Source organism: Anser anser (genome assembly GCF_964211835.1).
Source record: "Anser anser genome assembly, chromosome: 2".
NCBI lineage: Eukaryota > Metazoa > Chordata > Aves > Anseriformes > Anatidae > Anser > Anser anser.
The window spans coordinates 1,712,679-1,740,649 of record NC_139721.1 but is presented as its reverse complement, the minus strand read 5'-3'; the positions used below and the strand labels follow the sequence as shown (position 1 = coordinate 1,740,649).

Here is a 27,971-nt window from a genome sequence, read left to right as displayed (position 1 = left end):
GGATTTACGGTGCACAGGAGCGGCTTCATCAACCTCATTATAGGATCAAAGCCAGACCCTGGGGCAGACCCCAGCCCCGTTCTGGGGTGACCCACGCGGTGCCAACCAGCTCAGCATCCCTACGTGGGCACCGCACCCCAGGGATCCCACAGGCACCCAGGGAACCTGTGTCTGCCCACCCCTGGGCGCTTTTATTCTTTTTCAGGATGGAAATTGCCTGGAAATTCCCCCCAAACTTCCACCCGGCTCCTATCTGGGGAGAAATCCTAAAAGCCAGACCCCACCGGGGCTCAACAGGATGGCTCAGGGGGGTGAGGGCAGGGCGGGATTTGCCCCCAAAAAAAGTCAAAAAGTGGCTTTTAGGGTTATTTTTCAGGGTATTTTTGGGGGTATTTCTCAAATTTTTTTTTTTTTAAGAAATATTTTTATACATTTTTATTTATTTATTTGTTTTTTATGTATTTTAGTTTTTATTATTATTATTTATTTTATTATTGTTATTATATATTTTATTATTTATTATTTTAGTTTTTATTATTTAGTATTATTATTATTTGTATATTTGGGGGGGGGCTCCCAGATGTGGAGGGGGCGTGGCTTCCAGCGAGGCCACGCCCCTCCCGGTGACATCACCGCGTTCTAATCCCCACCGTTGCCACGGGCAACAACCCCCTCCCCTCCCCGTTCTTCCCCCCTCCCACTCTACCGCACTCCCATTGGTTAAACCCCACGCCCGTCCGCGCCGTTCCCCTTTCCCATTGGCTAGGAGCCCTCTCCGCCCCGCCCCGCCGCCCTGCTTATGCCCCGCGCCGCTCCCGGGGCCCGGCTCCGCGCTCGCTGCCGGGGCTGCGGGGGGGGGGTCCCCCAAAATGGTGCCCCCTGAGGACGACGAGAGGAGCCCGGCCGGGGCTGGGGAGGGGTCTGGGGGCTTCGTCCTCCTGCGAGCCCCCAGCTGCGGCAGCGCCAGGAAGGTGAGGTTACGGGGGGGGGGGGGATTTTGGGGGGGAGATTTGGGGGGGGGGGATTTTGGGGGGGGTCTCCCTCAAAAAGCGGTGCCCGGTGGGGTTTGGGGTTGGGGTCCTGCAGGGGTCTGCGCTGTGGGGATGGGGTGTATGGGGGGGTGGGCCGTATGGACCCCCACCCCAGCCTTTTTTTTTGGGGGGGGTCTTGGTGATGTGGGGGGGGTGTCTTGGTTTTTTGGGGTCCCCCCCCAGCTGTCTCCCCGCTGTTTGTCACCCCCTGGATGCCTGTGAGGCTTTTAACCCCCTTCCCCCCCCCCCCCCATTTTACCCATGCCACTTGTGGGAGCGGGTCCAGCAAGGCATCAGCTGGGTGCTCCCCCCCCCCATATCACCCATCGGCTCGGTGCCCCCCCCAAAAATCCCTGTATCCCCCAAAATGGGGAGCGATGACCCCACTGGCACCCCTTAATTAATGGGTAATAAGGGGTGCACCCGGCAGGGACCACCCATGGGTGCCACATCACCCCTCGGGTGCCCAGCTGGGCTCGCACCCTCCTGGCTTTGGGGGGCGGGGGGAGGACAGCAGCGATTAAAAACTCCCCAAAAAACTTTTTTTTTTGGGGGGGGGGAGTTTTTAAGCGCCTCTCCCGTTAGGTCCGTCACCCTAGGAGCCAGCTTGACGGACCAGCAGCGACTTTTGCCCTGCAACCGCAGCCTCCGTCCGAGGAGGCCATCTCCCAAACCTGTTCTTCGGCAGGGAGCCGCTGCCTTTCTCTTAAAATAAAAAAATATATAAAAATAATAATAAGAAAAAGAAAAGCTGAGCCAGGCTCTGGAGGTGGCTTTTCGTCAGCAGGGATTGAAACTGCACCCGGTGCCGAGCTGACCCCGAGCTGTGCCAGGCTGCAACCCTAAACCGGGCTGCGCTTACCCCGCTGGCAGGTGCCGCTTGCAGGGCTCCCTTTTCCTGGTTTCTCACCCGAATTTTCCGTCTGTGAGCCCTCGGTTTATTCTTTTTCCGTCCGTCGGGTGGTAGGACGGGAGAGGGTAAGACAGGAAAGCGTCACGAAGCTTTACCAAGGTGGGCAAAACTAGCAGAGGACGTGCGTGATCTGCGATTACACAGCTCCTTGTGAAAACCGCCGACCCGGCTGGGTTCCCTATCGCTTCTCTCAATTTCTGTTTAACAAGAAACTCTCAGCGTAGCCTTTTTCCAGCCGTTTTGTTTCACTCTGGCCGCGTGGGAGGCCGTGGATGCGGCCCCGCGTGTTTATCCTCGCTTTTGGGGGATCAGAGGCGCCGCGGCGGTGCCCGCGTTTGCTGGGGTTGGCGTCGTGGGGCCGGAGGTTTCACACATCTGTTTCCTGCTGGCTCCCTGCCCCGGCTCCCGGGGCACACAGGCAGCCTCGCCGCGGCTGCACCTTCCCAAAAATACAAGCTTTGGGTCAGGTTTGTGGGGGTTAAGCCCTTTAAAAAAACCCAGCGCCCCATTTCCCCTGTTTTTTCCCCATTAGCCGACGGTCGGGGCACTCGGGGAAGTTTAAAACCTTAATCCTCTGCTCGTTTTTTTTTTTTTTAAAGGCTGTGTGATGTAACCATCTTCCCAACAAAGGTTTTAGGGGTTTTAGTCTCCCACAGAAAAACAGCTTTCGGCCGGAGTGCTTCATGAGATTAATTCCGTGATAAGGACTTTTTTTGGTATAAATAGACCAGAAGGGAGCAAAAACCTGGGAAGGGCCCTACCTGTCGCCGTGCTCTAGCAGCCCAAGCTTTCTGAAATGACTTTTAGCTGGCAGGAAAAGGAAATAGGGGGGAAAAATACTGCTGGCTGGCAGCTCTGCCTCCAGTGGAATAGCAGGGCTTTCGCACGGCGGCTCAGAGTTATTTTGGAAGTTAAACAGAGCTTGCCCTATTCCCCCAGCGAGCTTCGTGGCTGCTGGGCCGCGCAGAAACGCCTCTTTTTAGGGACGAGCCTCTTTTTAGGGACGAGCCTGTGTGCGTGGGTTTGGCAGGAGAGGATATCGCTCCCGGGAGCGGGTGGAAGTTGGCGCCTGCCCTGTTTGTGTGCCGGAGAAAACTCCGAGGATGAGAGCGGCTTGAGACCGTGCTGTGTGCCCGGCGTGCAGGGTTGGGGTCACAGCCCTGGGCGCCTCGGCCTGAATGTCTGTAGGATTCGGTTGTTTGGTTTTTTTGGCAATTTGGTTTGTGTGCAGGTACCTGGCTCTGGTTCCTACTCCTGAGCAAATCCTGCAGTGCGCCGTAAGGCGAGCTGGGCGAGTTGGCTGGGCACACCTCCAGCAGGGAGGCAGCTTTACGCTCGATAACTCGCACGGGGTCACCCCCCTGCCTGCTCCGTGCTCCCAAAACAGCTCTTTGGGGTCAGCAATAAGGCAAGCCCAGCACCGGCGTGGCTTCGGTACTGCCTACGAATCCTGGTCCTGCCCGGAGGCATCCCCCTTTGGACAAGGGGACAGAAGCGCAGCAAGGCGTCGTGAGCTATCTGGAGCGTGCCTGTCGTGGCTGTCGGGTGTCAGGCCACGATATCACAGTCTCGTTTTGGAGCCTTGCTTGGCTTTGGCTCTGAAATGCTTTTTGTTTCTTTTATTCTGACCCTGCCCTTTTAATTCTGACCCTACAGTTCTTGGTGCGTGCGGAAGTAGAGCCCCGGGTGGCTTTTTTGAGTAGGAGGCGGTGAGATGAAGGTGGGTCACGGAGAGCCAGGCTCCTGGCGCTTACACCCTGAGCCTTATCCTCAAGGAGAATTTGGTGCAGGGAGGGAATAGAAACGGCACTGGAGAGGTCAAGGGATTGAAATCTCCGCGGATCATCCCGGTGAAATCACCACGGATCACCCAGCAGAAGTCAAACCCTGTCCTGCTGCTCCCCTGGGGAAGGGTCGAGCGGTAACGCTCCTGGTGCCTTCTGGCTTCCTCCCTTAAACGTATAATCTGTTCCCTGGGAGGGATAATTTATAAAATAAAGAAACTTAAGGCTTTAAGGAATGTATGTGGCAGTCTGGGGTAACGAAAATGCTGAAGGCAGCCGAGACCTCAGGGCATGTAGCGGAGCAGGTTGTGCATCACGGGTCGCTTTGCTAACTGCAGCGGGGCTGGGCTTTCTGTGTTCCTGGTATTTGACATCCCCTGCCTCGGTTTAAGCAGTGGAAGGGCCTAATCCTGCCCTGGGTCCAGGATCCTCAGTCGTATGCCTGCCAACGGCATCGCCCTGCAGTGAAGGGGTGGATCTGAGCCTGTGTTACCTGCCTCTGAGTACTGTGACTGCAGCAGGGACGTGCTGCTCATTTTTAAGCTTGTTTTAAAACATTTTTAGCTTTCTCCTGCTGTTCCCTGGTCCGTGGAGAGCCTCTTGTGATCCAGCCAAGCTCTCCTGGGAGCTGTTGCTGCGGTTCCTGTTGGGGCTGTACCTAAACTCGCGGCCGCAGACCCCGTTCCCGCTTCTCTTTTTGCCAGATCCACGCCTGGCTTGTGTCACCGTGCTCTGAGCTCCTCTGGACAGGGATGCAGCAGGATCTGCCTTTCCTTTTTTTCTTGCTCGTAACGGTACCAGCACATCCTAGGGCTGCCTTTTTCCTTTCTGACAGTGTCACGGTGTCCTTTGATCGCTTCATGTGCTCTTTTTGTTCTTCCCCAGTCACTTCTAGCTACCAGGCTCCCGTTCTTCTACCCGAAATGAAAGAGAAATTAGTCCTTTAGCACACGCCTTTGTTCTTTGGACTTGCTGGCCTCCACCTCTTCCCACAAGTGCTTGGCGTTGCCTGTAACTGTCCGGAACAAAGCTGGGAGGCAATAGCCCTGGTTTTGCACCCAGGTCAGGAAACAAAGCTCTAGGTGTGCCCCGTCATCCAGGGACACATCCAGGCTTCATCTCCCCGCGTTTATTGGAGCCACGAGGAGCAAAGTGCACCCGATGATCACCTCCAAACAAACTTTCCCGAAGGACTTGCTGCGAGGAGGCAGCCTAACCGCGTAATTGCCCTATTTAACACCCCGAATGGGTGCTCCTGAGCTGAAAGGAGGAGTTGCTGGCACCTTTACACCACCCCTACGCGTTCCCAAAAACTTTGACGTCCCTCTGGGGGGAGTTTTGTCTTTGCCTCCGCGTTAGGAGGCGCGGGTCGAGCGCTCTCTGCTACCTTTGCATGCTGAAGGTTGGACGTAACGTTATTTGGCCGATGACTTCGGGGCATAAAATGCCCTTGCTTATTATTATTGCAATAATTCTGCCCATAATCCTGCTTTGTCATGGGCAGTGATCTTTGGAGCGGGACACAGCCTGGGTAATTCGGTGGCACGCACCTCGCTCGCTTTCAGGGCTTTCGCAACGAGCGCCGCGCTCTCTGTGCCCGCAGGCTGTGCCCTTCCCGGGCTGCTCCGTGATTTATGGCCCCTCGTTGGAAGAGCTGTGTGCTGGCTTTCCCTAGTTTCAAGCTTTCACAAAGAAAGGCTGAGAAATCCCACATTCGGCCTGGCCCCCTCGTAGGCACCCAACTTTGCTCCGGCGTCGATGTCCCTGGGCGCGCCCAAGAGGATAACCGAAACACCCCCTCTTGCTTCCGACCTTGAAAGGGTCGATCTCAAGAGCTTGCGCAAGGAATTAAGCGAGGAAAATCCTTTTTGTGACTTAACAGCGGGTTTTGGGTTTCTCTTTGCATGCCCTCTTACGTAAGGCATTCTTAAATCCATCCTGACTTATTTAGGAGCTCCGGTTTTAAGCCTTCGGGTGCAGCTTGAAGAGGGCAGGCACGGCTCTGAAGGCCAGCTGTGGCTCCTCGCGCCAAATTCGCAAAGGGTGAGGAAGGAAAGCAAGGCACGGGGAGACCAGATGAAGTCCCTGAGGGCGGCGAGTCTCGGGATCCTGACTTGACATCCGTGCGAGGCTTGGGTGTTACGACAGGGGCCCCGGTACCTGCCTTTCCTGTACCTTTCTGCAGCTGGAGAGGAGCCCGGATGGGAACCGATAACCATCTCGCTAAATCCGATCGAGGAGACAGCGTTCAGGTGGGAAAAAAAAAGGAAACCAAAAAAAAAAACCCTTGCGGCTGTACAAACGGCTCCGTATCTCGCTCAGGGAGAAGTCTGGGCAAATCCCGACATCCTGGCCGCCGTCGGAGCGTGTTCACTCCCCGGCCACATCAGGGCTTGCGGGAGTTCCTGGAGAGCTCCTTTGTTCCTGGGTGGAAAGCCAAAAATGATCGATGACTGTCAGGGTTTGCTGCTGTGTCTGCAGGCTTGAGGAAGGTCTCGTTCATCAGCTTCGGTGTCCCGAGCTTTGACACGGCGGTGACCTGAATTTTGTCCTGTGGGGTTGTCTCAAGCTTGACCTGGGAGAAGTGGGGAGCTGCCAAGCCGATTAGTTACACCCCCGTAATTACATTTTCAATTTCTGAATGTCCTGTAGAGCCCTTCTAGCATCTCCTTATACCACGCCACGTCTCACTACTTGTTTTTCCCTAATTTCTTTTCGTCTTGCCTCCAGACGAGGTGTCCCTTCTGCAAGGTTTTTGGGTGGTCCTAGTGCTTCTTCCATCCTTTCTCAGCTCCTCTGGCCTCCTGCCCATGTAATTCACATAGTCCTTGCTCCTCTTTTCCCCCAGCACCATCTGAAAAGCCTCTGGCTAATTTCAGCCAAACCTTTGAAGGACGTGGGGGCATCTCGAAGGTGATGGAAGCTCCTGGAGGAGGACGAGCTCGAGGCAGGGGTGAGATGCTTTCCGCCTCCCTCCCACACAGAGGACAGGACAGGATGCTCAGCCCTGGTGCTTTGTCACCTGCTGCCAAGGCTGTTTGGGTTTTGGGTGGGTTTTTATGGCTTTAGAGGCTTAAAACAGAGGGAACCTGCTCACCAGCGTGTATTTGGAAATATTTACTAATGCTTTCGGTGCAACAAGCGTATGCAGCTCTCATCTGGAAACCCAAGGGGCTGTTGAAAATCTTAAGCACCACCTTTCCTTTAATGCTTTTTTTTTTTTCCGGGACATCCGATACACAGGGTAGTGTCTCGTGCTGTCTGGAGAAACAACATTCCCAGAATCATAAAATATCCTGAGCTGGAAGGGATGCATGAGGATCATCGAGCCCAATACTGGAGGCATGATGTTTGCAATCAGCCCTTAAATGATTTAAAAAACAAAAGGAACAAATAAAAAAAAAAAACTGAACGAATAACACCAGGACTCATGAATTATCTTGGACTTTGTCTGCACAAGCAGCTATTTCCCAGCAGAGAGTTTGGTGCTGTCTCCTTTGCTCTGAGAGCCTCTGGGTGCTCAGATTTGAGGAGTTTTCGCTTATTTTGCAGGACGGGTGGAGAGAACTTCCCCCGGGGAGAACCCGGAGGTGGCCCTTTCAGAGCAACCTCTTGTGTTTTGCTCCTGAGCGTCTCAGACCTGGGATTTGTGCAGCTGTTTTCCTTTAACATCCCCCGTAATTGCTTTTGCAGAATAATCGTGGCTTCGTGCTTTCGGGCCGGCCCTTCAACTTGGGCAAATTTGTGGATTACTGTAAAGGACTAAGCCTGCAGATTTACGGACCAGATGGAGCGCCTCTGATTCCTCGGTCTCCGATGTATCAATTAGGAGCTCAAATCTTTCACTTAAACGACAGAGGCGATGTTAATCCCAGGCCCTTTTCAAGCTGGGCACCTGTTATTGGATGTCAAATATGAGAAATGAGTTCCCAGAAAGCTGAAATCCATGAAAATGCGAAGTTTTTCATTCCCTGCTTGCTGGTCGAAGCTGCTCTTGTACTGTTCCCCCTCTTCCACGCCTTTCTGGCGTCCCAGAAAAATAATTTGAATAAAGCATTCCAGAAAAATAATTTGAATAAATACTTTGGAAATAGGTTAGTGTTACCCAGGGAAGACTTAGAGTGTTTTTTGGAGGTCTTAGCAAGCATCGTCCTGGCTCGCTGGATTAAAGACTGCTGCAACCCATCCTGGAGGATGGGGTGAGACCTGGGGAAGCCCCCCAGGATTTTGGCTACGTGGGGGAAAAAAAATGATCTGAGAGTTTGGGGGCAGGATGGGAGCAGGTAGCGTTGGGGCTCTGTTGAGTCCCTAGGGTGGCAAAATCCTGGTGTAGGGACAAGGGGGCCCCCAGCAGTGGTGGCGCAGGTAAAGCACAGGGCAGCAGGATAAGGCTACAGCAAAGGGAGAGGTTTTCTAAATTCAGGGGGTGAAGCGGTGGCTCTGAGAGATTTCTTTTGGTGCTACAGTGGGTCGTAGCTGGTCTTGGAGGAATCTGCCTGCTGCGAGAGATGGGTCCTGCAGCAGGATGGAGGGAAGCTGCCGCATCCCCGTGCTTTATGCTGGCTCTGGAGCCTCCATCCTCTTAAACTGCCCAGCCTCGTGCCCTTTTTCTGTTAGGTGTATATAATTTTCACCCAGGCATCTCTTAGTTTCATTCTTCTCGCGTAATAAAAGCCATCTCCGGGCAGATTTTTGTGGTGCTGGACGTGGGGCTATGCTCCTCGGGGCATCCCTCCTGCCCCCGTGGGGCGCAGGGATGCTGCCATCTGCTAGCTCCTGAACCCGGAGATTAAATGTCCGAGGGAAGCCTGAGGAAGGAGGCGGGGATGGGATTAATTCGCTGCTGTGTGCAGCTCGTGTCTCCGGCCTGTGAACTTTTGACTTGCTTCCCCTCCGTCCCCTGCAGCCGGCGGGAGGTGGGAGCTCCGGCAGACACAGCGTCACGTCTGTCTGTGAGCTCGAGGGGTATTTCAGCTTGTCCGCCCCCTCCCCGGGACATCTGGTTTCACTCCTGGGTTGCGTCCACACGGCCAGACCCTGGCGAGGAGCTGCTTCATTCCTCTATCCCTTCTCTGTTGTACTTGAAGCCTCTGCTGAATAACTTAGGGGGGGAAAAACGCCGTAAGCAACGGGTTTTATTAGATAATAAAATATTTTTTCGAGTGGCTCTGCTGCCTGTCCCCAGGTGTAGCAATGATGCGTATTATCCCGTATAACAAATCTGATTTTTTTTTTTCCTGTCAAAAAGCATCAGTCCTGGACGAACCCAGAGCCTCTGCGTGCAGCAGGGCTGGTGGGGCGATGCGGGAGCGTGCTGGGGGGGGCATCTGGAGATGGGATGGGAACAGCTGCCACCGTGCCGTGGTGTAGAGCCCGTGTCCCTCTCTCTCAGCAGGGCTGCGACCCCTTCGCCCAGACCCAGCGCAGCAAACTGCAGCACCGCCGGGCGCGGATCAACCAGCAGATCAACAAGGAGATGCGGATGCGCGCCGGGGCAGAAAACCTCTTCAGGTGAGTCCCCGGAGCATCCCTCCGGCCCTGGGGCTTGGCTGGAGGTGGTGGCAGTGCCGTGTCACTGCGCAGGGGAGGGCTTGCAGCTCTTTTATCCAGCTCTGTCTCACTGCCGCGACCCATCGCGTGTCCAGGAAGCACCTGCAGGCCGCTTGCTCCAAAGGATGTTTCTGGATTATCAGCTGTTTGTTTTTCCCCCCCCCCGCTACGAGGCAAGTCCAAGGCTTTTAGGACAAGGCTTTTTTTTTTTCTTTAAACCCGTCTGCGAGTGTGGATCAGTCCCTGAATGGCTGCTTTCCGCCCTGGGGAGGCTCGTTCTGGCCATACCCTGCTTGGGGTTTGCTCAGTCTTCCCCTTGGCTTTGCAGCTCTCGCCCTGGAAACGTCTGCCCTCTGCTCAGCGCGGTGCTGATGCTTAATGAAAAGTGGTGATTTAAAGCCCTGGAAGCCTGTTACGAGGCAGGGTGCAAGGAAGGGGACAGATGTTGGACTGGGATTGAGCTCTGAGTACAGGCATCCTGCATGACACCCTCAGTAAGTGGGTCAAATCCAGCTTCATTTAAAAAAAAAAAAAAGCTGTTTCAGTAATTCCTCCTGAGCAGAATCTGTCTGAAAACTCACACCTTGTTGCATATTGATACAGCCCAGCAGCTCTCCCTCCCGCTGGCAGGATGCATTTATGGCATGGTGCAAAAACCAGTCCCTGTGCAGGGCTTTTAGGCTGCAACTGGTCCAGCACAAGTAGAGCCAGCGCATCGCTGCCATCCCCAGAGAGTGGTCGTGATGAAACCATGATACGCTACCCCCATTTTTATTTTGTATATATGTAACTTAGACAAGAGTTCTGTAGAATTATATGTATTTCTTTAACCTGCCCATGACCTTTTTTTATAGCTTTGTATGGAACTAAGTATCAAGTTCCTGTGGTGCAAGGTGGGCAGACCTCTTAATATAAGAAAATATCCTTCTCTTTTTTTTTTTCCTGCTTATTTTGCAACTTTGGTGTTGATTTCTCTCCCCACCCCCAGCAATAAAATAAAACCTGTTTTGAATCTGAATAATTGAATGTCAGTCTGTGCCTGTTGTACCTGAAAGAAAAGTTATTGGTGCTCTGCCGAGCTACAGCAAGTAACGGGGTTTTATAGGACAGCAGGGATACCCTGGAGGGTGGCGAGGTTCAAGCCCCGTTATCCCTCTGCTTTAGCCAGGCTGGCTGTTAGGGACCGTAATTCATCTAATTAAAAAGGCCTTGACATCCCCGTGTGTGCCACTCCATGCAACTCCCCTTTGTTATAATAATAATAATAATAAAAAAGCCCTGGAAATGTGCTGCCTCAGCAGGATCGCACCTGGGTTTTGGTGCGAAGAGCGTGCATCAGAGCTGCTCTGCTTCCTCCCTCGCCGGGAAGCGAGCACAAATGTGATGCAAAACCCATCTTAATTACTTGTCCAGGGAGGGGAGGGATCGTTCTCTGCCAGGGCAGAGGCAGAATGCACTGATGGGGCCCTTTTTTTTTGGCTGGATCAGCAATTTGAGTGTCCTTCGGTGGTAATGATGTTTCCTCCTTCCCTCCCTCAAGTCTGTTTTGCAGCTGAGTAAGGGGTGGATTTGGGGGTGCTCTGGCTTTCAAAATCTGGGGATCTTGGGGAATCGGGGGAAAAAATCAAGTTTGTGCCTGAAATTAAAAGCCAGGAGAGGAGGATTATAAGTTTAAAAAGATTATTGCTCAAAAGCTGTTGAGTTGCACTGAGAAATTTCCTTGATATCTATCTACTAGGTCAGTGATGTGCCCAGCCCGGAGCAGCGTTTGCAGCTTTGCCTCTGCACTTCCAACTTAAATAAAAAAATAAAAAACCACCCTCAGTGCTTTAAAGAAAGTAATTTTCTCAGCTGTTTTGCTCAGCCTGTCAGTCCCCTTTCCTGAGAGGCCGCCACGAATGGTGCATTGGAAAAATGCACGTGGTGTTTGCTCAGCAGCACGAGGGGTTTGTTTGCTGGATAAATGCATGGGCACAGAGGCAGGGGAAACCCTTCCCTTTTCTTGCCCAAATACCGGGGCACGGCAAAGCAATCAGGAAGATAAAGGTGTCGCCAGTAAACCCATTTTTTCCAAATAACTCAAAAATCTTTGCTCAATGTTAGCTGAGCAAACAGGTGATGACTGCACTGAGGTTGAGCAAGATCTGGGCTCTGCGTGCCCGTAGGGAGATCAGCGCCTGCTCCAGGGAATACCAAAGCCTCCGTCAGCACAGGTTTGCTCCTGGCAAACAATTGCTTGTTCCCAAAATTGCCTCTCGGAGAGGTGCCGTGCTCTGCGTCGCTCCAAACAGCACCTGCGGAGTGCAAACAGCAGTGCCCCAAAGCAACACCAGGCTTTCAGCTGCTTGCTCTGAAGCTGAACCAAGCAAAACTGTCCTGGAGAAGCTCACACGTGTGTGTAAAGTCAGGCTTTGCAGGCTGCGAAGTCCTTTTTTTTTTTTTTTTTCCTGCAGAGCAGGAGTGAAGCAGCATTCAGAAATCCGTCGTGTGCGTGCAAACGTCACCTCGGTGTCACCGGGCTGCGAGTCAGCAAAAATCAGCTGTTGTAACTGAAGGGGGAAAAATAAATCTGGTGCCAACCGAGAGCAAGAATAGGAAAGTGTTCAACTATCTGGAGGAAAATTGTAGTGACAGCAGCACTGCACCTCGGTCCTGGAGGAGGTGGGATGCGTGGAGGACTGAAACGATGGCGCAGTGCCGATGTATAGGGGAAGAGGGGGCTTGCTGTGCAGATGCGGTACGGGGGACTGCAGAAATGCCAAAGGATGTTTAAACGGAAGTGGCTGCGGAGATCTTCGGACCTGCTCTGCCTCTGCTTTGTTTGTTTAAAATAATAAAAAATCCATCGGTCTTGGGGAATCCCAGCAAGGGAGGTACAGGGGAGGAGACTCTAAAGTGCTATCACCCTAAAGAAAAGCAGCAGAGCTCTTTATGGCCGGGTCAGGGCGAGGCCCCTGAAGGACGCTGTCGATTAAAAATAAATCAAAAGCAACGTGCTCTGGAAAAGCTGGGGGGAAAAAAGCATTGTGGTGTGTTTTTACTGCGGTGTAAAAGCCCTGGTGTTTTTACTGCGTCCCTTGGGGGCTTGCCGTGATTTAGGGCGGGCAGCCAGAGCCCCTTTCGGCCAACAACTGCACGTTGCTGGCTGCGTGGCTGCTGGGTTATCTCTCCCTGCTTTCCTTGGGAGCTGATAAGGAGGGTATAATCAGCCTGGGAGTTTGGCTTGCTGGGAGCAGGCAGCTCGCTGCAGCTGAAATCAATCCTCGGTGTTTACAACTCCTGCTGTGCAGAGGGAGGGAGGGCAGGTCCCACGCTGCTAATGGGCGAGCACAGCAAGCCTGGCTCTTGCAGAATGGTTATTTCCACCCAAAACGAAGTTTCTCCTCCGGTCTAACCATAAAAACGTGGATTTTATTTGGTGCGGGAGGCTAACGCCGAGCGCTCATAACCAAACCTGAAGCTGCACTGGAGGTGGGAGCCTGGATGGGGCTCACGGAGGGGCTGGGTGAAATGAGAGCGGGCACCCCCCAAGAAAAAAACACCCAAAGACCCCAAATTTTTCTCTGCGTCACAAAGGGTTGGATGGAAGTAGCTGGTCGTGAAGGCCCAGCCCTCTGGGATGGTTTGGGTGGATGCACGTGGCAGGGAAGAGGTGACGGTGTCGTCCCTTTGGGTAACTTTATCCCCGTTTATCGACGCAGCCAGGCTTTTACGGGGAGGTTTGATCCGTGCTGTGTTGTCCTGCAGAGCCACCAGTAACCACAAGGTCAAGGAGACAGTTGCCTTGGAGCTGAGCTACGTCAACTCCAACCTCCAGCTGCTGAAGGAGGAGCTGGAGGAGCTGAACAGCTGCATGGATGTCTACCAGAACGACAGGTAGGCGCTTCGTGCACTGGTGGCTGGGGAACAAGAGAGGGCTGGGGCATGGGACAGACTGGCCAGGAACAGTTTTTCAACCTGGGAACATCCACATTTCATCTACGAAGCTTCCAGGAGACCAACCTCAAGAGCTTTTCCCAAAAGATCCTTAAAGGAGGTGTTTGGATATTTATGGTGTGTCCTTTGGATGCAGATGTCCCAAAAGCAGGAAAAATAGATCAGAAGCAACCATCATCCCTTACCTTGTCCAGCTGACCTAAGCATCCCCCACAGCACGATGTCTTCCAGTAGGGGATTTAATAGCAATTAACACTTTGGCTTCTCCTGGGATGGTTTCTTTTCCCGTCAAGGGTAGGAGTTTCTTCCCCCTCTTTCTGTAATTAGACCTTGCTGTCGCCTTGAAATGCTCACCCAGCCGCCTTGTGCCTGACTTGGGTAATCCCAGCACACTCAGCAGTGATTTGTGGGGTTAAAAAATCAGAAATCCCCCAGGCAGCAAAGCCCAGGGATGCTGCGGCAACGTGGAGCCACGGATATTCCTCCTGCCATATCCGTGTGATTTGCACAGTGCCTGGTCCTCCTTGGGGAGCATTGCTCTGCTGCTAGGGGCAGAAGGAGGTGCGGAGGGCATCAGTGGCTCCATCCTGCTTGCTGCAATGCAGGACGAGGGCAGTCTGGAGGTGTGATTGATGCTTTAGGGTCGCAGAGAGCAAGAGCTGCCTTTACTATAGAGAAAATACCCTGGGATGCACTGGGAAATGCATTTCCAGCAGGTCAAGGGGGGAGATCAGAGGTGCCTCCAAACTCAACCACTAAAAAAACACCCAGGAAAAACACCTAAGAAAGATCGAGGATCCTGTATCTCCAGCACCCTTGGGTGCTTGCTGCACCCAGAGGGGCTTCTGCAGTCTCTGAACGTGACCCTGGATGGTTTTCCTCTTCCCCAGCAATGGGCTGGTGATGTGGGGTTGTTGGGTTTGGACTCCAGGGATGCTCAGCTTTTGCAGCCTTCCACGTGTTTGTTTGCTGTGGTTTAAAAACAAAATAGCAGCAGCAACCCCAAAACCCTGCCCAGGCCAAACAAAAGCTCCTTTCTTTGCTCTGGGCATTGGGTTCGAGCGGAAATCTTGTTAGAGAATGAGTGATAATGGCTTTTCAGCACTAATTATAGCTCTCGAAGCTGTTTATTGGGGGAGTATGAATAGACCAGAATGTGGGTGCAACCTCTGCCCTGCTCCCCAGTTTTTGCCCTCCGTGGCCTGTGATGTGCTAATGCACGTTTCTGCTAACGTGCAGTTTCTGCAGATAACGAAATGGGCCTGTTGTGCAAACCTGGGCTGGTGAGGGCCTGATCCTGCCCGACCTGCCTCTCGTCTTGCCTTCAGAGAGCCCAGTGCGAGCTGTGGATACCATCAAGGGTTCTCGCCTGCCATCCGTATACAGCAGCCAGATGATGGGACGAGCTCTGGAGCTCTTTGCAGAGCAATAATGCTGTAATTTTCTGCACATTCAAGAGCCTCGAAGACCATTTCTTTACTTTTTGGCAGCAAAAACGTCAAAATATCAGCTAAAGCCCACAAAAGATGGTCCTTCCTGGTTGTCATCCTGCCGCCGTGTAGCATTCCTTCCTCGGTTTGGCACAAATGCCCCGTTTTAACGGTGGAAAACAAACCACTCCCAGCTGGGTGTTACCAATGTCATCCTAATCTTCAGTGTTTTACAGTATCGACCTGTCTGCCCGATAAGAGCTATTATTAGACGGCTGCTTTTAATAGCAAATTTCAATATCAGGCGGAGCTGTGCTCCTGAGCCAGTCCTTATCAGCGACAGAGCCCAGATTAGCACGTAGGAGCTCATGAATCCGTGACCTGTGCTCGCATCACACCCGTTTCCCAAGGGCTGTTAATTAAAGCAGCTACGTCACCGCAGCCTATTTGATTGCTCTTGTATAAAATAAAAGCAGAAAGTAAAGCAATATGGTAGATTTGGGGTTATTAGCATGCTTTTTCCTTGCAAAGCGCGTCCTTCTGCTGTGCAGAATTGGGTTCTCGTCTAGTTTTGCCCTTCAAAAAACCAGCCACCAAAGAGGTTGTTGTCTTCTTCCAGTGAGTCCATCAGCGTCCCTATGATTCCCTTGGGCCTGAAGGAGACGAAGGAGTTGGATTTGCTGCTGCCACTAAAGGTGAGCATCAGGCTTTGCAATGACGGCTGATGAAGGGAAGCAGACTTGCACTTCGGAGATGTTTCTGCACGTGGGCATGATGGGGAGCTGTAGAGGAGATGCTGCAGCGGCTGCAAACGTTTTCCTTTTTGGAACGGTTCCATACTTAGGGGGATGAGGAGGACTTAAAACGGTGGAAAAAGGGTTGCAGGGTCTGGAGCAACGGACAAGTCAATGTGTTTTGCCTGGGCTGGAGAGCAGGAGCTGGGCGGAGAGGAGATCCCTTTTTTCTTGCAGGAAAAGCCGGCAAGTCGCTTATACAGAATCGCCAGAAGTCACCCTTTAAATCTTGAATATCCTTTTTCAAGAGTTGATTCAGGATTTTCTTTCCCCATCCAGGATTTCATCAGCGAGCACTACGGAGAGGAGGGGACCTTGTTCGAAAAGGAAATCAAAGAGTTCATGGAGCTGCGGCAGGTCGGTGTCCCTCGGCGTGCAGAGTCTTGCTTTGGCTTGTTGAGGAATGCTCGTTGGAGGTGCTGTGTTTTGCTCTGGGTCCCCCCGTGCTCCCTCCAACCTGCACGCTTGTCCTCGCGTCTCGGGGGTGCTGGAAGCCTGCGGCATGCGCTGAGCACCCCGGCTTCGGTTCATAGATTGCAAAATAGTACAGACGTTTCAGTAATTGTTTGCTGTCCTGTGAGTGAGTCCTTTAATGACCTGATAACCTAGAACGAACAGCAATAAAAATACAGTGCCGTCCATTATTAATGTTTGATGAATAGTTCACCCCCGGCAAGGCTAAATGACTGCTCTCTCTCCAGCTAACACGCAGCGTAGCGCTTGGAGAAGAGGAAATGTAGAGCAATCTGGTAAAGGTGAACTTTATCCTCTCCTACAAAGCAGCTCTCCTAAGTAACCTCAGTTTTGCCTTGCCGTCCAGCTTTGATCTTAAGAGCGGAAAGGAAAAGCTTTCCCAGGCTTTGTGGAGGTCCCAATCCTGCTCGCTGGGCTGCGGGAGGGGTGCCCTGGAAAGGCACAAGCTGGGAAAAGGCTCGTGACTGAACCTAGGAGAGCTCTGGCACGCCTCCCCGTGTCGAGTCAAAAGCCCAAACGCTTTCCTATTATGAAATCGTATTTCTTCCCTAGCGTTAATTCCATCAGACTTTGCATGAGTTTGTGCCTTTAAAAAAAAAAGGCAAATCCCAGCTCGGTTTAGGTGAGCACGGCTGGATCGTGCCCTGCTCCCGGGCTGCTGGCTCCGGTCTGGGTGCCCCAACCCGGTGTCCCCCCCCAGCCTTTCCCGTGCCAGCAGTCAGGCTGTCTCCTTTCAACCTGCCGAAAAGCAGGGAAGCCACAGAAAAAGGGCTCCTTTTTCAGCGTTAATACAATCCCGCCCCTTGCCTGCTTGTGTTAGGGGGGTCCGGACGGGCTCAGCTCCAGGCTGTTCCCCCATCCCCTTCAATCCTGCACCCCTTTGGGTCGCATTTTTCCCACCCGAGCTGTAGTTCATAGGGTTTCCCAGCATGTACAGCTCCCTGAATCTCATCTTTCCCTCCTGTTCTCCTCTCTTCCCCCCCTGACGTGTCTCTTCCCCCTCTCCCGTCCCCGCAGGCGATGCGCACCCCCAGCCGGAACGAGGCCGGGCTCGAGCTCCTCATGGAGTATTACAACCAGCTCTACTTCCTCGACAGCCGCTTCTTCCCCCCCAGCAAAAGCCTGGGGGTCTTCTTCCACTGGTTGGTGCAGCTTTTCCCATCCAGCCCCTGCTAACTCGGGGTTGAGCAGGGAGGGAAGCGCGGCCAGGCTCCCTCCCCACCGTGCCGGGGTCTTCGTCTCGGGCAGGTCCTCCTGAGCTCCATCACCAACGTGAAGAGCTGGGTTTCCTCCTTGCTTTCGGCTCAGTGACTTTGCCTTGGGTGGATGGGTTGAAGGAGGCAAGGCTCAAAAGCTCGTCCTCAAGCGGGAGCAGTTGGGGGACGGCCGTGATGCCCTCGTCCCCGTGTTGACTCTTCCCTTCCCCAGGTACGACTCCCTGACGGGGGTCCCGTCCCACCAGCGGGCGCTGGCCTTCGAGAAGGGCAGCGTCCTCTTCAACATCGGAGCCCTGCACACCCAGATCGGGGCACGGCAGGACCGTGCCACCCTGCCGGGGCTCAACCAGGCTATCGATGCCTTCCAGAAGGCGGCCGGTAGGTGGGCTCCCCTTCTCTATCCCCTTGGCGGAGCTGACATTTCCCCGGGGCAGGAATAACGTCAAGAAGTGGAGCTGTTGGGCAAAGAGGGATGGGGGAGTCTCCAAGGGACTGCATCTGGGGCTTTTGAGGAGAAAAGCTGCAGGTCCGAGGGTGGGTTAGATGGCAAGGTAGCACCCCTTGGAGTTTTTCCCTGGAGTAGCATCGCCAGTTGCAGTGAGAGGTTTGAGCTCAGTGAGCATCTTCGTGGCTTTTCTCCTGGTCGAGGTGGGAAGGGACCTCTGGGTCCATCTGGATCAACGCCACCTCCAGCAGGGTGCCCACCACCGCGTCCTGGTGGCTTTTGGAAGATCTCCAGGGATTTGAGACTCCACAACCCCGTCTGAGCAACCCCTGCCATTGCTCACAGAGAAACCTTCATGCTCCGAACCCTCCGTGCTTGTAAGCCCGAGAGCTCCCTGCAGCTTCTCCCCTTGTGCAGGTGCCTTTAACTACTTGAAGGAAAACTTCTCCAACGCTCCCAGCCTGGACATGAGCGCGGCTTCCCTCACCATGCTGGTGCGGCTGATGATCGCCCAGGTCCAGGAGTGCGTCTTCGAGAAGGTGACCTTGCTGCGTGCCCAGAAGGACTTTCTGACGTGGTTGCAGCTCGCCCAAGAGGCAGCCAGGGTAAGGACACCCCACAAAACCCTTTAAAAAGCCCAGGGGTGACAACCTGCTGTCACTGCCACCCAACAGACGAGCTGGATTCCAACCTTTGGGTCATCAACTTGGGTTTTGACTCCCGCAGGTGGAAGACGCCTACTCGCTGGTGCACCAGACAATGACCCAGGCCCACGTGAAGGATTACGTGCCCTTCTCTTGGACCACCATGGTCCAGGTCAAGTCGGAGCATTTCAAGGCTCTCTCCCACTACTTCTCTGCCACTGCCCTCTGCGACTGCCCCGGTGAGTGCTGTGTCTTCTCGTAGCAGCCTGGCATTGGCAGAAAGAGGAGAAAAGGGGCTTCTGTAGAAGACCAGGATGCCAAACCTAGAGTTTTTGGGATGCTCTGAGCTGCTGATCACGTTGACTGATGCAGTGATTCATGCGCAGAGCAGCTGTCCCCCATATTTCTCCTTCTGGCTTGCACAGTGCTTGCAAAGTCCTTCCAAAAAAGCCAACAAAAAGGTGCTGTAGGGATGTCACCGCCTGTCCCCTTTGGGGCTGGGTGGGTGTCCTCAGCCGGGCAGCTTTCAGAGCCACCTGGTCCACGTGGAAGGCCAGCCAGGGGCTTCAAAAACATAAAAATAAGCTCTCCCATACCAGGAAATTGCTGAACTACTTGAATTAAATTGCCAGCTTGTGGCTGGCTGCCCTGGGTGTCTGTGTGCAGCGTGCCTGTACCCGAGCTGGGTGACGTGGCTCCGGGGAGCCAGCTGGAGCAGGATGCGACCCATAATCTCCATCTGCTCTGTCACCACCGCCCGTACGAGCGATTTTGGGTCAGGCTGAGGGTTTGGGGGCGGGCAGCTGATGCACGCAGCGACCTGCGGCGTCGAGCCACCGTGTGGTGGGGTGGCTGGGGACGAGCAGGCTGGAGGGCTTCTCAAGGTCTTCTTCTAAGGTAGGTTCATCTTTTTGGCCATCTTCGTCTCCGTGAGCCTGGGAGGGGTGCCGGGCTCGAAACCACCGAGGCTTGTGCATTGCAGAAGCAGGGGTGAGCGAGCAGAGCTGCTGGTGGAGAGATGGTGGGGCACCTGGGGATGGAGACAAGCGGCAGAGGATAGTGGTGGGTCCAAGGAATGGGGCAGACCTCTCCCCTGAAACTCTGAAGCTCTTTGAATACCATCAGGCACTGGGGGGAAGCACAAATCTGCAGGAGATCCCTAATCTGGGGGGTTTGTTTTGCACCAGCACCCTGTTGAGATCTCCTGTGCCCACTCACTGCCTCTCCAAGCGTGCTCGGGCCCCGTTGTTGAGAATAACGAATCCTTTGCCCCCGTAACTGGCTGGCAATTAACTCCTTATGCTGAAGTTTAATTGCTTGGAGCTGCTGGGTGCCGATGCCAGGGATGCTCCCTGCGCTTTGGCATCTCCTGTAGCTAGGACCAGCAAGTCCATGGGGATTTCTTGGTTGCTTGTGCCCAAGAGAGGAGGCTGCCACGTAACCCTGAGCTCCCTGCGAGCCCAAGGAGATGGGGAACAGCTCTGGATGGAAATAATGGTGTAAAAGTCATGCGCACAGGACCCGGAGCGGTGCTTGGAACAAAATGCCCTGACTTTTCCCTGTGTCCTCCTCCCCTTTGTGTCTCCCAGCGGCATCTGATGCTGAGCTGCCGGAGCACGAGAAGGCTTTTATCCAGTTCCACATCACCATGCCAGAGGGGCCGTCGCTCCGTGTCCTGCTGCAGGATCCTGAAGAAAGAAGGAAGCTAGGTAAGTACATCTATCCCTGGGGCAGAGCACAGGTCTGGGTGATGAAACCCCGAATCCCTGTAGGAACGGGATTCATAAAGGCGCCATGAGGTTTTGGGGGATCTCTCTGTGCAAAGACAACTTTTATTGGGTTTTCTTTGAAAAGAGCCTCTCCTGGAGAGGCAGGAAAGCACCATGGTTCCTTATTAAGGTGCTGGGGACAGCCCGATGTGCTTGTGTTGACCCATCTGGCCAAATGTGACAGTAAAACCCCGGGCACCGAGGTATCCTGAGCCAGGTAACATCACCCAGCGCAGCACAGAGAAATCTATTGGGACCTGGAGCTCCTGGAAGAAGCCTGGCTTGGGCTTGCAGCTGCCTTGACTTGACAAGGAGAAGCAGTGACGGCTGGGGGTGGTTTTTTTAGCTGCGTCAAAAGGCTTGGGAGACGAGAGCTTCCTCCCACGCGGATTTTCAGCTTCGGGGAAGAGACAGAGCATTGCTTATTCAGCTGAAGTCGTGTTTTAGCAGCCCTCCCGAAGAGGCAGGAGCGAGAGCGAGCTCAGTGCCCTGCTTCTGGGGCGTCAGCTTCTGCTTGCCTCCTCCACAAGCTGCCTCTTGGGCTTCTTTTTCCAAACAATCTCCATTCAGCGCGTGAAAAAATGAACGTGTGCAGGTCCCAGGCTCAGCTCTGGTTTGAATCTGGAGGGAGGGAGGATACTTGCAGCATTAAAACCATGTCCCTGGAAGGATATCTTTTCCCCTTCCCTTGCTTTATAGTTTTATAACATCATGCTTTATTCCACCATCTTCAATAAGCTGGAGCCAGCAGCTTGCACAACTTCTGTGCCTGACCTGTATTTCGGTAATCTCTTGCTATCTTATCTCTTCATTATCAGTGTAAATAGCAGCAGTTAGCGATAAGCCATTAAAACCGCCTTGCCATAGCGTTTTCTTGCCCACGAGTGGGGCTGGCTGGGGGTGCTTGGATAGAACATGATTGATGCGTGAGATGAGATTATTTTGGGGAGAGTCTCTTCCTCTCTCTGTTTTTCATCCAGCCTCGAAATGTTCCCTCGATTGCGACATCTTGCACAAAGCAGCCTGATGGGCTCTGGTCCCTGTGGCTCTGGAGCAAACACCATCATTTTCCCTGCCTTATGTTGCCACCGTGTGTCCTAAATCTGGAAATGCTACAGGCACACGTGTTTCGATGATACATCCATCTATCTAAATATATTTATCCTTTTCTCTAGCATTTAGAAGCGTTGGGTACGGGTGCCTTCGTCTCAGTCTCTCGCAAAGGGGATGTTCGTAGGATACTCGTAGGTCATTTATTCGCGAGGCTTTGGGATTTCATCGATTCTGGTCGTGTTTTGGCCGCTCTCTCTTCACAATTTGTTTTTGCGAGGGTGGAAGCACCTTGAAGGCTGGTGGAGGGGAAGGAAGTGAGAAGAGGGCACCGGAGAGGGTGGAAAGGACCTGCAGGGCAGGGCGAAGAGTGTGCTTAGCCTAGAAAAGAGGGAGCTGCAGCAGATCTTCCCGAAGCTAAAACGCTGTCACCGGGAGGACGGGGCTCGATTGTCCTTTGTACCCCCGGGGGATACAAGGTGAGGGAGAGAAGTTAATTTGTGGAGATTTAGGTTAAGCGATAGGAGGAACCTTGGGGGGCGGCGGAGCCCGGTGCCAGCCTCCCTCTCGCTCCTTCGCCGGAGGTTTTTTGGGAACATCTGCCAGCCCCCGTCTCCGGCGCCGGGGGAGCGAAGTAGGTCACCCTTCAAGGTCCCTTCCCGGCCCTCCGTCGGGGGGCTCGAGCTGACGGCTGGGACCTACCCCATTTAGAGCCCGTTGGCAGGCTGCGAACGTGACGGGGCCGTCCCTGAGTCACGGCGGGTGACACAGCCGCAGAGGCTGCCTTCGTCCGTGGGCAGCCGAGCGAGCGAGAGCGCCGCCGGTCCGCATCCGGGCTCTGCATCCCCTCCGCTTCCCGCAGGCAAAGCTCACCTGAAGAAAGCCATCATGAAGCACGAGGAGGCCATGAGGATCCACGGCTTGTGCAAGATCCTGCGGAAGATGGACATCCTCCAGGAGGTCCTCTCCTTCGCCCACAAGCGCTCGCTGAGCAAATACTCTGAAATTGACCACGAGGAGGACTTCTTTGAAACTGGGGATGCTCCAGATATTCTCCGTAAGTGTATTTTTATTATTGTTTTTTTTTTTCCTTGCTGGTGGGAGTGAGGGCTGCGGGATTTTATGGCTTGCACCAGCCCCGCTCGGGGAGCGGGATGCGGAGGCAGCAGCTGCCGCTTTGCTCCTGCCTGACGGGGTGTTTGTGCTCTCCTCTCCTTACCGCTAGCCAAAACGCATCAGAAGCCAGAGATCAAACCGCCCAACTTCTCCCAGGTGAAGGTGACCGACCTCTTCCACAGGCTGGTACGTACGGCTGCGAGACCGGGTGGCCCCGCGGGACCAGGAGTCACCTCCTCCCCTGCATGCTCTGCTTTCCTGCTCCCCTTCCTCCCCGTGCAGCTGCTCTCCGAGCAGGACGAGCCGTCTCCTTGCACACAGGACCCAGGCAGGAGGAAGGGTGGAAGGGCGCGGATCTGTCTGTGCAAGACTAAATGGGTCAAAACTCATTACATTCCCCGAAAAATCTTCCTTGCGCTGTGATGTGAAGCTCCTCTGGTGCACGGGAAGCAGGCACGGGCACTTTGGGTGGGCTTTGGTCCAAGCAGGACCGAAGGGACTGTTTCGTGGAAGCTTTTTTGGGAGCAGAACAGGTTGAGGATAGAGTTGCCCTTGGGGTAAACACTACTCTGTCTTAGGTATGTGACCAGCACCAGCTGGGAAGCACTGGGAAAATCCCACAGGGTCTTTATCCCCCTATTTCTTGGGCTTATGGGGTCCTGGGGAGCAGGGCTGAGCTTTGGGGCTGCTGTGGCTGTGCTGTCCCTGTCCCTCGGGTGCCCCAAGGACACACAGCACCCTGGGGAGAGGCTGGGCTGGTTGGGATGTAACCAGGATCTCTGCTCTTGGACAACCCGAGTGTAGGGCAGGCGGGTATATCCTGCTCCTGAGAGAACAGGAAAGGTTTTTGGAGTGGTCTGACCCCGAAGAGGCGACCCACCCCAATGCCTTGCTCCCTGCTGCATCTCCCAGAGCCAGGCTGGGGTGAAAACCTCACCCCTTCATCCCCGCTTTGGTGATGAGTTTTATTTCCAGAAGGGGGGAACTAAGGGTCCTGCTCTGCACCGTAGCTTACTGTTTTGTTTGCTCCAGGATTGCAATGTCTAAAATGATTCTGGCTCCTTGACCTGGGTGAGACCCCCTCCTCCTGCCTTGCAAGGAGGATGTCCCGACCCAAGCCGGCTGAAGGGTTGGAGCAGAGACCTCCTGCGATCCTTTCCAACCTGCACAAGTCTGCGTTGCTGCTCACAAAGCCACCCTCTGACAAGCACTCCTAGCAGTTCTCACTTTATAGTGCATAAATCTGGTGGTTTTGATATGCAGGAAGATTAAAAGGCTGGGCAGGCTCAAAACTTCATCCCCAAAGAAAAGCAAAAGCCAGGCTTTCTTGCCCTGCCTTCTCGATGGCAAAGGCTGCATGTCCCCGGGGCGTTGCTCTTGCACCGAAAGGTGCTTTCCCTGTTTCTGCTTTGACCCCAGGGGCCCCTCTCGGTTTTCTCGGCCAAAAACAAGTGGTACCCGGTGCGGAGAGTCCACCTGAGGAGAGGAGAGAACGGCTTTGGGTTCACGCTGCGGGGAGACTCCCCCGTCCTCATCGCCGGCGTCATCCCGGGGGGCTGTGCTGCTGTGAGTACCCGGGGGATGCTGGAGGTGGGGGACCCCCCAGTTTGGGGATGCGATGTTGGATGGAACAAGATGGCAAGCCCGAAACACGAATTATCTCCGTGAAAACTCAGTGTGTGATGGATCGGGAGCGACCTTGTTTTCCAGCAGAGGCTCACTGGAGCATCCTGGTGGGATGCCCGAGCGGTCCCCCACTCTCTCGGCGCTGCACAGCACCAACCGTGCCGCCGGAGCTCAGCATCTCCACAACAACAGGCTCCTTAGCAGCAGGATCACGTCCCTTTCGGGGAGCCTAAAAGCTTCTTAAAGAAGATCTGAGCCCTCAGCGTGTCCCCCAGGCCCCTAACGCTCGTTGCACTGAGCTGGGGTGGGATTGCACTCCGGATAGACACCGAAATGTGGCCACAGGGACAAGTTTCCAAACCTCCACTTCATCTGGGCCAGCGTGTCCTGGCTCGGGGTTGCTCCTGGCTGTAATGTCCCGATAGTCCTAGCTTTGCCTTAAGCATTTCAAGAGCCTTGTTCAATCCTGACACATGAAACGGGTGCGTAAGACCTCGCTAAGCCTGCTCTGTTTTCCCAAGGCTCAAGGCTTGCGGGTGCTGATTTTTGTTTTCTGGAGACCTGTAGCGTTTAACTCCTATCGGTGAGTCAGAGTCGGACGTGCTCTTGTCGCAGGGCTGGGAGTTTATTGTGTGCTGGATGTGGCAGCTGCAAAAGAAATCCTTAGCCTGTGGGCATTTTCCCTACAGCAAAGCAGCTGTAAGACCACTAGGATGATGAGGCTTTGGCTGTCGGCTGAGGGCAGACCCCGGCCATCCCCACGGCTCGTCTCTCTGCAGGATTGGGACCTGCTGTGGGGGGGGGAGGAAAGCGAGCAGACCTGATGCTGCAGCATCTATGAGCAAAAATGAGTGCACCCTCTCTTTTCCCCCCGCAGGAAGCCGGGCTGAAGGAGGGCGACTACATCATCTCGGTGAGCGGCAAGGACTGCAAGTGGTCCAAGCACGCCGAGGTGGTGCAGCTGCTGAAGAGCACTGGCGAGGAGGGTGTGGAGATTGGCGTGATAACCCTGCAGGGCTCGGAGGGGCCGAGAGCTGTAAGTCATGTCCCAAGCCTTTTTGGGGGGAAACTGCAGCTCTGGAGGGAGCTACGGGCTGCTTAAACCAGGCTCTGCTCCCTCTCCAGAGCAGCAAGTTCATTTGCAGCTGGCCTAGGAAATATAAAGCAGGCAGCAGCTTGCGGGGATGGCAAGCTTTGTCGTTTCACTCTTAGCCTCGAGCTAGGTGCCGAAGCAAGCTGCTCTGCAGGGGACAGAGGTTTCCCAGTGTCCCGGGGCAGGGCTGAGGCCAAGCCATCAGCGTTTGCACCCCCAGCTCGGTGCTTCCCTGGCTTCACGCCAGTCTCTGCTCCCCAAACAGGCGGAGAAGAAGGCTGCGGCGATGTCCTCGGGCAGCGGGCTGCTGAAGAGCAACAAGGAGAACAGCCGGAAGAGCCTGATGAACAGCAAGAGCGCCAGCACGCTGCTGATCTGGAACAAGAAGAGCAAGCGGAGCAAGAACAGCACTTACAGCGTCCCCTTCACCGCCGTGGGAGACAACGAGGCCATGTACTGAGGCGCCTGCCGGGCTAGGTTGTGTCCCACGAGCTCTGGGGCTGGCTGCTCGTCGACCCTCACAAGCACTGGTGGCCTCTCCGGGCTGCGCTGGCGTCGTGGCTGCATGGAGCACCCCTGGAGGATGCCGGGACCCCCCCGGGGACGCGCCGCTGGTCGGACCCTCTCCGAGGAGGCGAGTGATGCACAGCCCCTGGCGCTGCTGATCGCCAGACTCCTCCGTCTCCTGCGTTAAAACGGTCCTCGGCTAAACAACGGGGGGAAAACACTGGTTTATTATTATTATTTCTTCTTTTAAGGGGTCTGGGAGCTGTGCTTCGGTATAAAGCAGGGCCTGGTTTGTGCCTTCTGCTCGGTGCAAGGAGCAGCCAAACCAAGCCCAGCCATTAAAGCAAAAGCTGTAACCTTTTCTAGCGTCTCGTAGGCTTTCTCTGCAAGGTGGAAGGCAGCACCGCCACCGTGCCGCTCGCTGCCGGCAGAGCCAAGTCGTTCAGGAGCTCCTGCCCGGCGGCACCGCTGGAGGAAGGTGCAGAGGGTTTCAGTTTTGCAAGCCCCAGGTTAACAAAGCCCATCGGGGCAGGCTGCACGTGGAGATCACGTTCGAATTCCCAGTTTTGGGGAGAGTTTAGCTCGGGCACCGATGACAGTGTCACAGGGTCTGGGACAGATCTGCCCGGGTGGTTCGGCAGCACCGAGCTGTGCATCCTTGCTGTGACACCAAGGGGTGTCCTAGCAAGCTGTTAAATCTAGGATGGGGTCGACATGTCCCCATCACCAGGTGGCAGCGTGTCAGGTCCTCCATCATCATCAGCAAGGAGGCAGCTCGTGGGCTGCATGTTCCCGTGAGTTTTGCAAATAGCATATGTTTGGTCACATCTAAGCGAGCTCACGTAGAAGAAACACGAGCACAGGCTTGTGCAGTGCTGAATTAGGGCTCCCGTGCAGGGTTTTTTTTAACGGGCACCCAGCTTTGCCCAGCAAACCCAGCCTGGCTGCACAGCCTGCTTCTTTGGAAGAAAAGGGAAAGACTTAACGTGCATTTGTTGTCTCGCTTTTTTAATCAGTAGAGGTGGATTGCCCTAAATATGTGAGTAGATTAATAGCTAAGAGCCTTGTTTCTTACTTGGTATGAGATTAAAATTCCAGGAAGATAGCTCCTCCAGATTATTAAACTACTAAATTTGTGCTAGTATTGGATCTTGCACACGTTGCTAATACCCTAACACTGTGCTGTCAGCATTCGTACCAGAGCTGGCCTGATGGATACATGCATCTTGGTAATTGTACTGGAAATGCAGGGAGACTCCGCATACGCACGAGATAGATTGGCAAAATTTTCTCAATCCCATTTCTGCCTTGTGCATTATTTTTCTGAAAGCTAAAGAGCTGTCTGGTCTTGAGTGCTTGGATGATCTTGGTTAGGTATAAAATACCCTTCAGAGATGCAATTGTATTTTTGTACTTTTTAAGTCGTGACAAATTCGTAGCGGGAGCTTAATGAAATGAGCTGAGCACGTGGGTGCCTTCGGGCTGGCAGCAGGACACTGCTCGGGGTCGCACGTCCGCTTCTTGGTGGCCCGGTGCCTACGTGCCAAGCTTTCGGCCCCGGTTTTATTTCGGGAGAACTGGAGGAGGGCTTCTAGCTCTGCCTTCCTTGCCGAGAAGCCTCTCCGCTTGCGCGATGCGAGACCTAGACGCCGTCAGACGGGATTACGGCTCTGGCTGCCACCGCGAGGCCATCTGCTGCAGTCAGATTTTCTGCCTAATCTTGCCAGCTGCTCGGCGCGGGGCGGTGAGACTCACAGGCAAGGGCCTTGCCATGAACACATCCCGGCAGCAACTCCACTGATCCTAAACGTCTTGGAGCTAGAGGTGTATTTATTTAAAAAAAAAGCGTGCACACACAGTGGCTGCGGGCATTGCGGGTCCTCCTGCATCACCCGACCCTTCTGTCGGCGTTGCCGGAGGGGTTGCGTTTCGTGCGAGCTGGATCTTTTTCCTAACGCCAGTGTTTTGGTTTTTAATTTGTACGTGGACTCTCACCTTTTATGGATTAAAAAGCACTGCTTTGAAAGCACTTCACAGCGTGTATCTCTGTTGCTGATTTTAGGTGGACTGGGTGCACTGGCTGTGGTGGGGGGATAAGCCCTGGGTTGGGCTTGTGAGTGGGTTCGGGTCACTTTTATGTAAATCTGGAGCTGTTGAGGTTGGGAGAGGTTGTTGGGCTCTAGTATGACCTGATCCAAGGCAAACCAAGCTATGAAGCATCCAGATCAGTCCAGCAGCCCTTGGTGAGCCATCATCTCCATCTCCAGCATGCTGTAGTGGTGGCCGATGGCTTTGTCACACAAGTTATTTCACAGAATTAAAGCAGGAGCTGGGGAGTGGGGCTCAGGCTGGATCCCTTGGGGGCTTTTCTCCTGAATCAAAATGGAAGAAAGTCATAGTTCAAGAAAATCATCTTTGCTTCAAAGCCCGTCTTCCTGGTTTTGGAAGAGCACGTCAGTGGGGATGAAGGCATCACTCGTGCTGGAGGAGCCAATGTGCCTCTCTGGTAGCTGGTAAACAGCAAACCCTTGATGTGGGACACATCCCACTCCTGCCCGTACACCCCATTTTCCCTTGGATGTCTCTGTTTCA

General features: G+C 54.1%; 1 protein-coding gene across 3 annotated transcripts; it reads left to right on the top strand.

The window, feature by feature from the left end:
- Positions 1-792: 792 nt before the first annotated feature.
- Positions 793-27,408, top strand: RHPN1 (rhophilin Rho GTPase binding protein 1). 3 transcript variants are annotated; one of them, XM_083825730.1, is made up of 15 exons: positions 793-971; positions 9,121-9,239; positions 13,026-13,154; positions 15,264-15,339; positions 15,718-15,795; positions 16,930-17,054; positions 17,341-17,507; positions 17,992-18,179; positions 18,301-18,457; positions 19,808-19,927; positions 21,900-22,094; positions 22,263-22,339; positions 23,573-23,719; positions 24,657-24,815; positions 25,138-27,408. In XM_083825730.1, exons 1-15 carry the CDS (start codon positions 870-872, stop codon positions 25,330-25,332), a joined length of 2,034 nt encoding a protein of 677 aa, XP_083681856.1. In that variant the 5' UTR covers positions 793-869; the 3' UTR covers positions 25,333-27,408. The 3 variants fall into 3 exon arrangements, with proteins under 3 accessions (XP_083681856.1, XP_083681857.1, XP_083681858.1); XM_083825731.1 differs by having other exon boundaries at positions 794-971; positions 9,124-9,239; XM_083825732.1 differs by lacking the exon at positions 793-971 and adding an exon at positions 11,017-12,749.
- Positions 27,409-27,971: the final 563 nt, after the last annotated feature.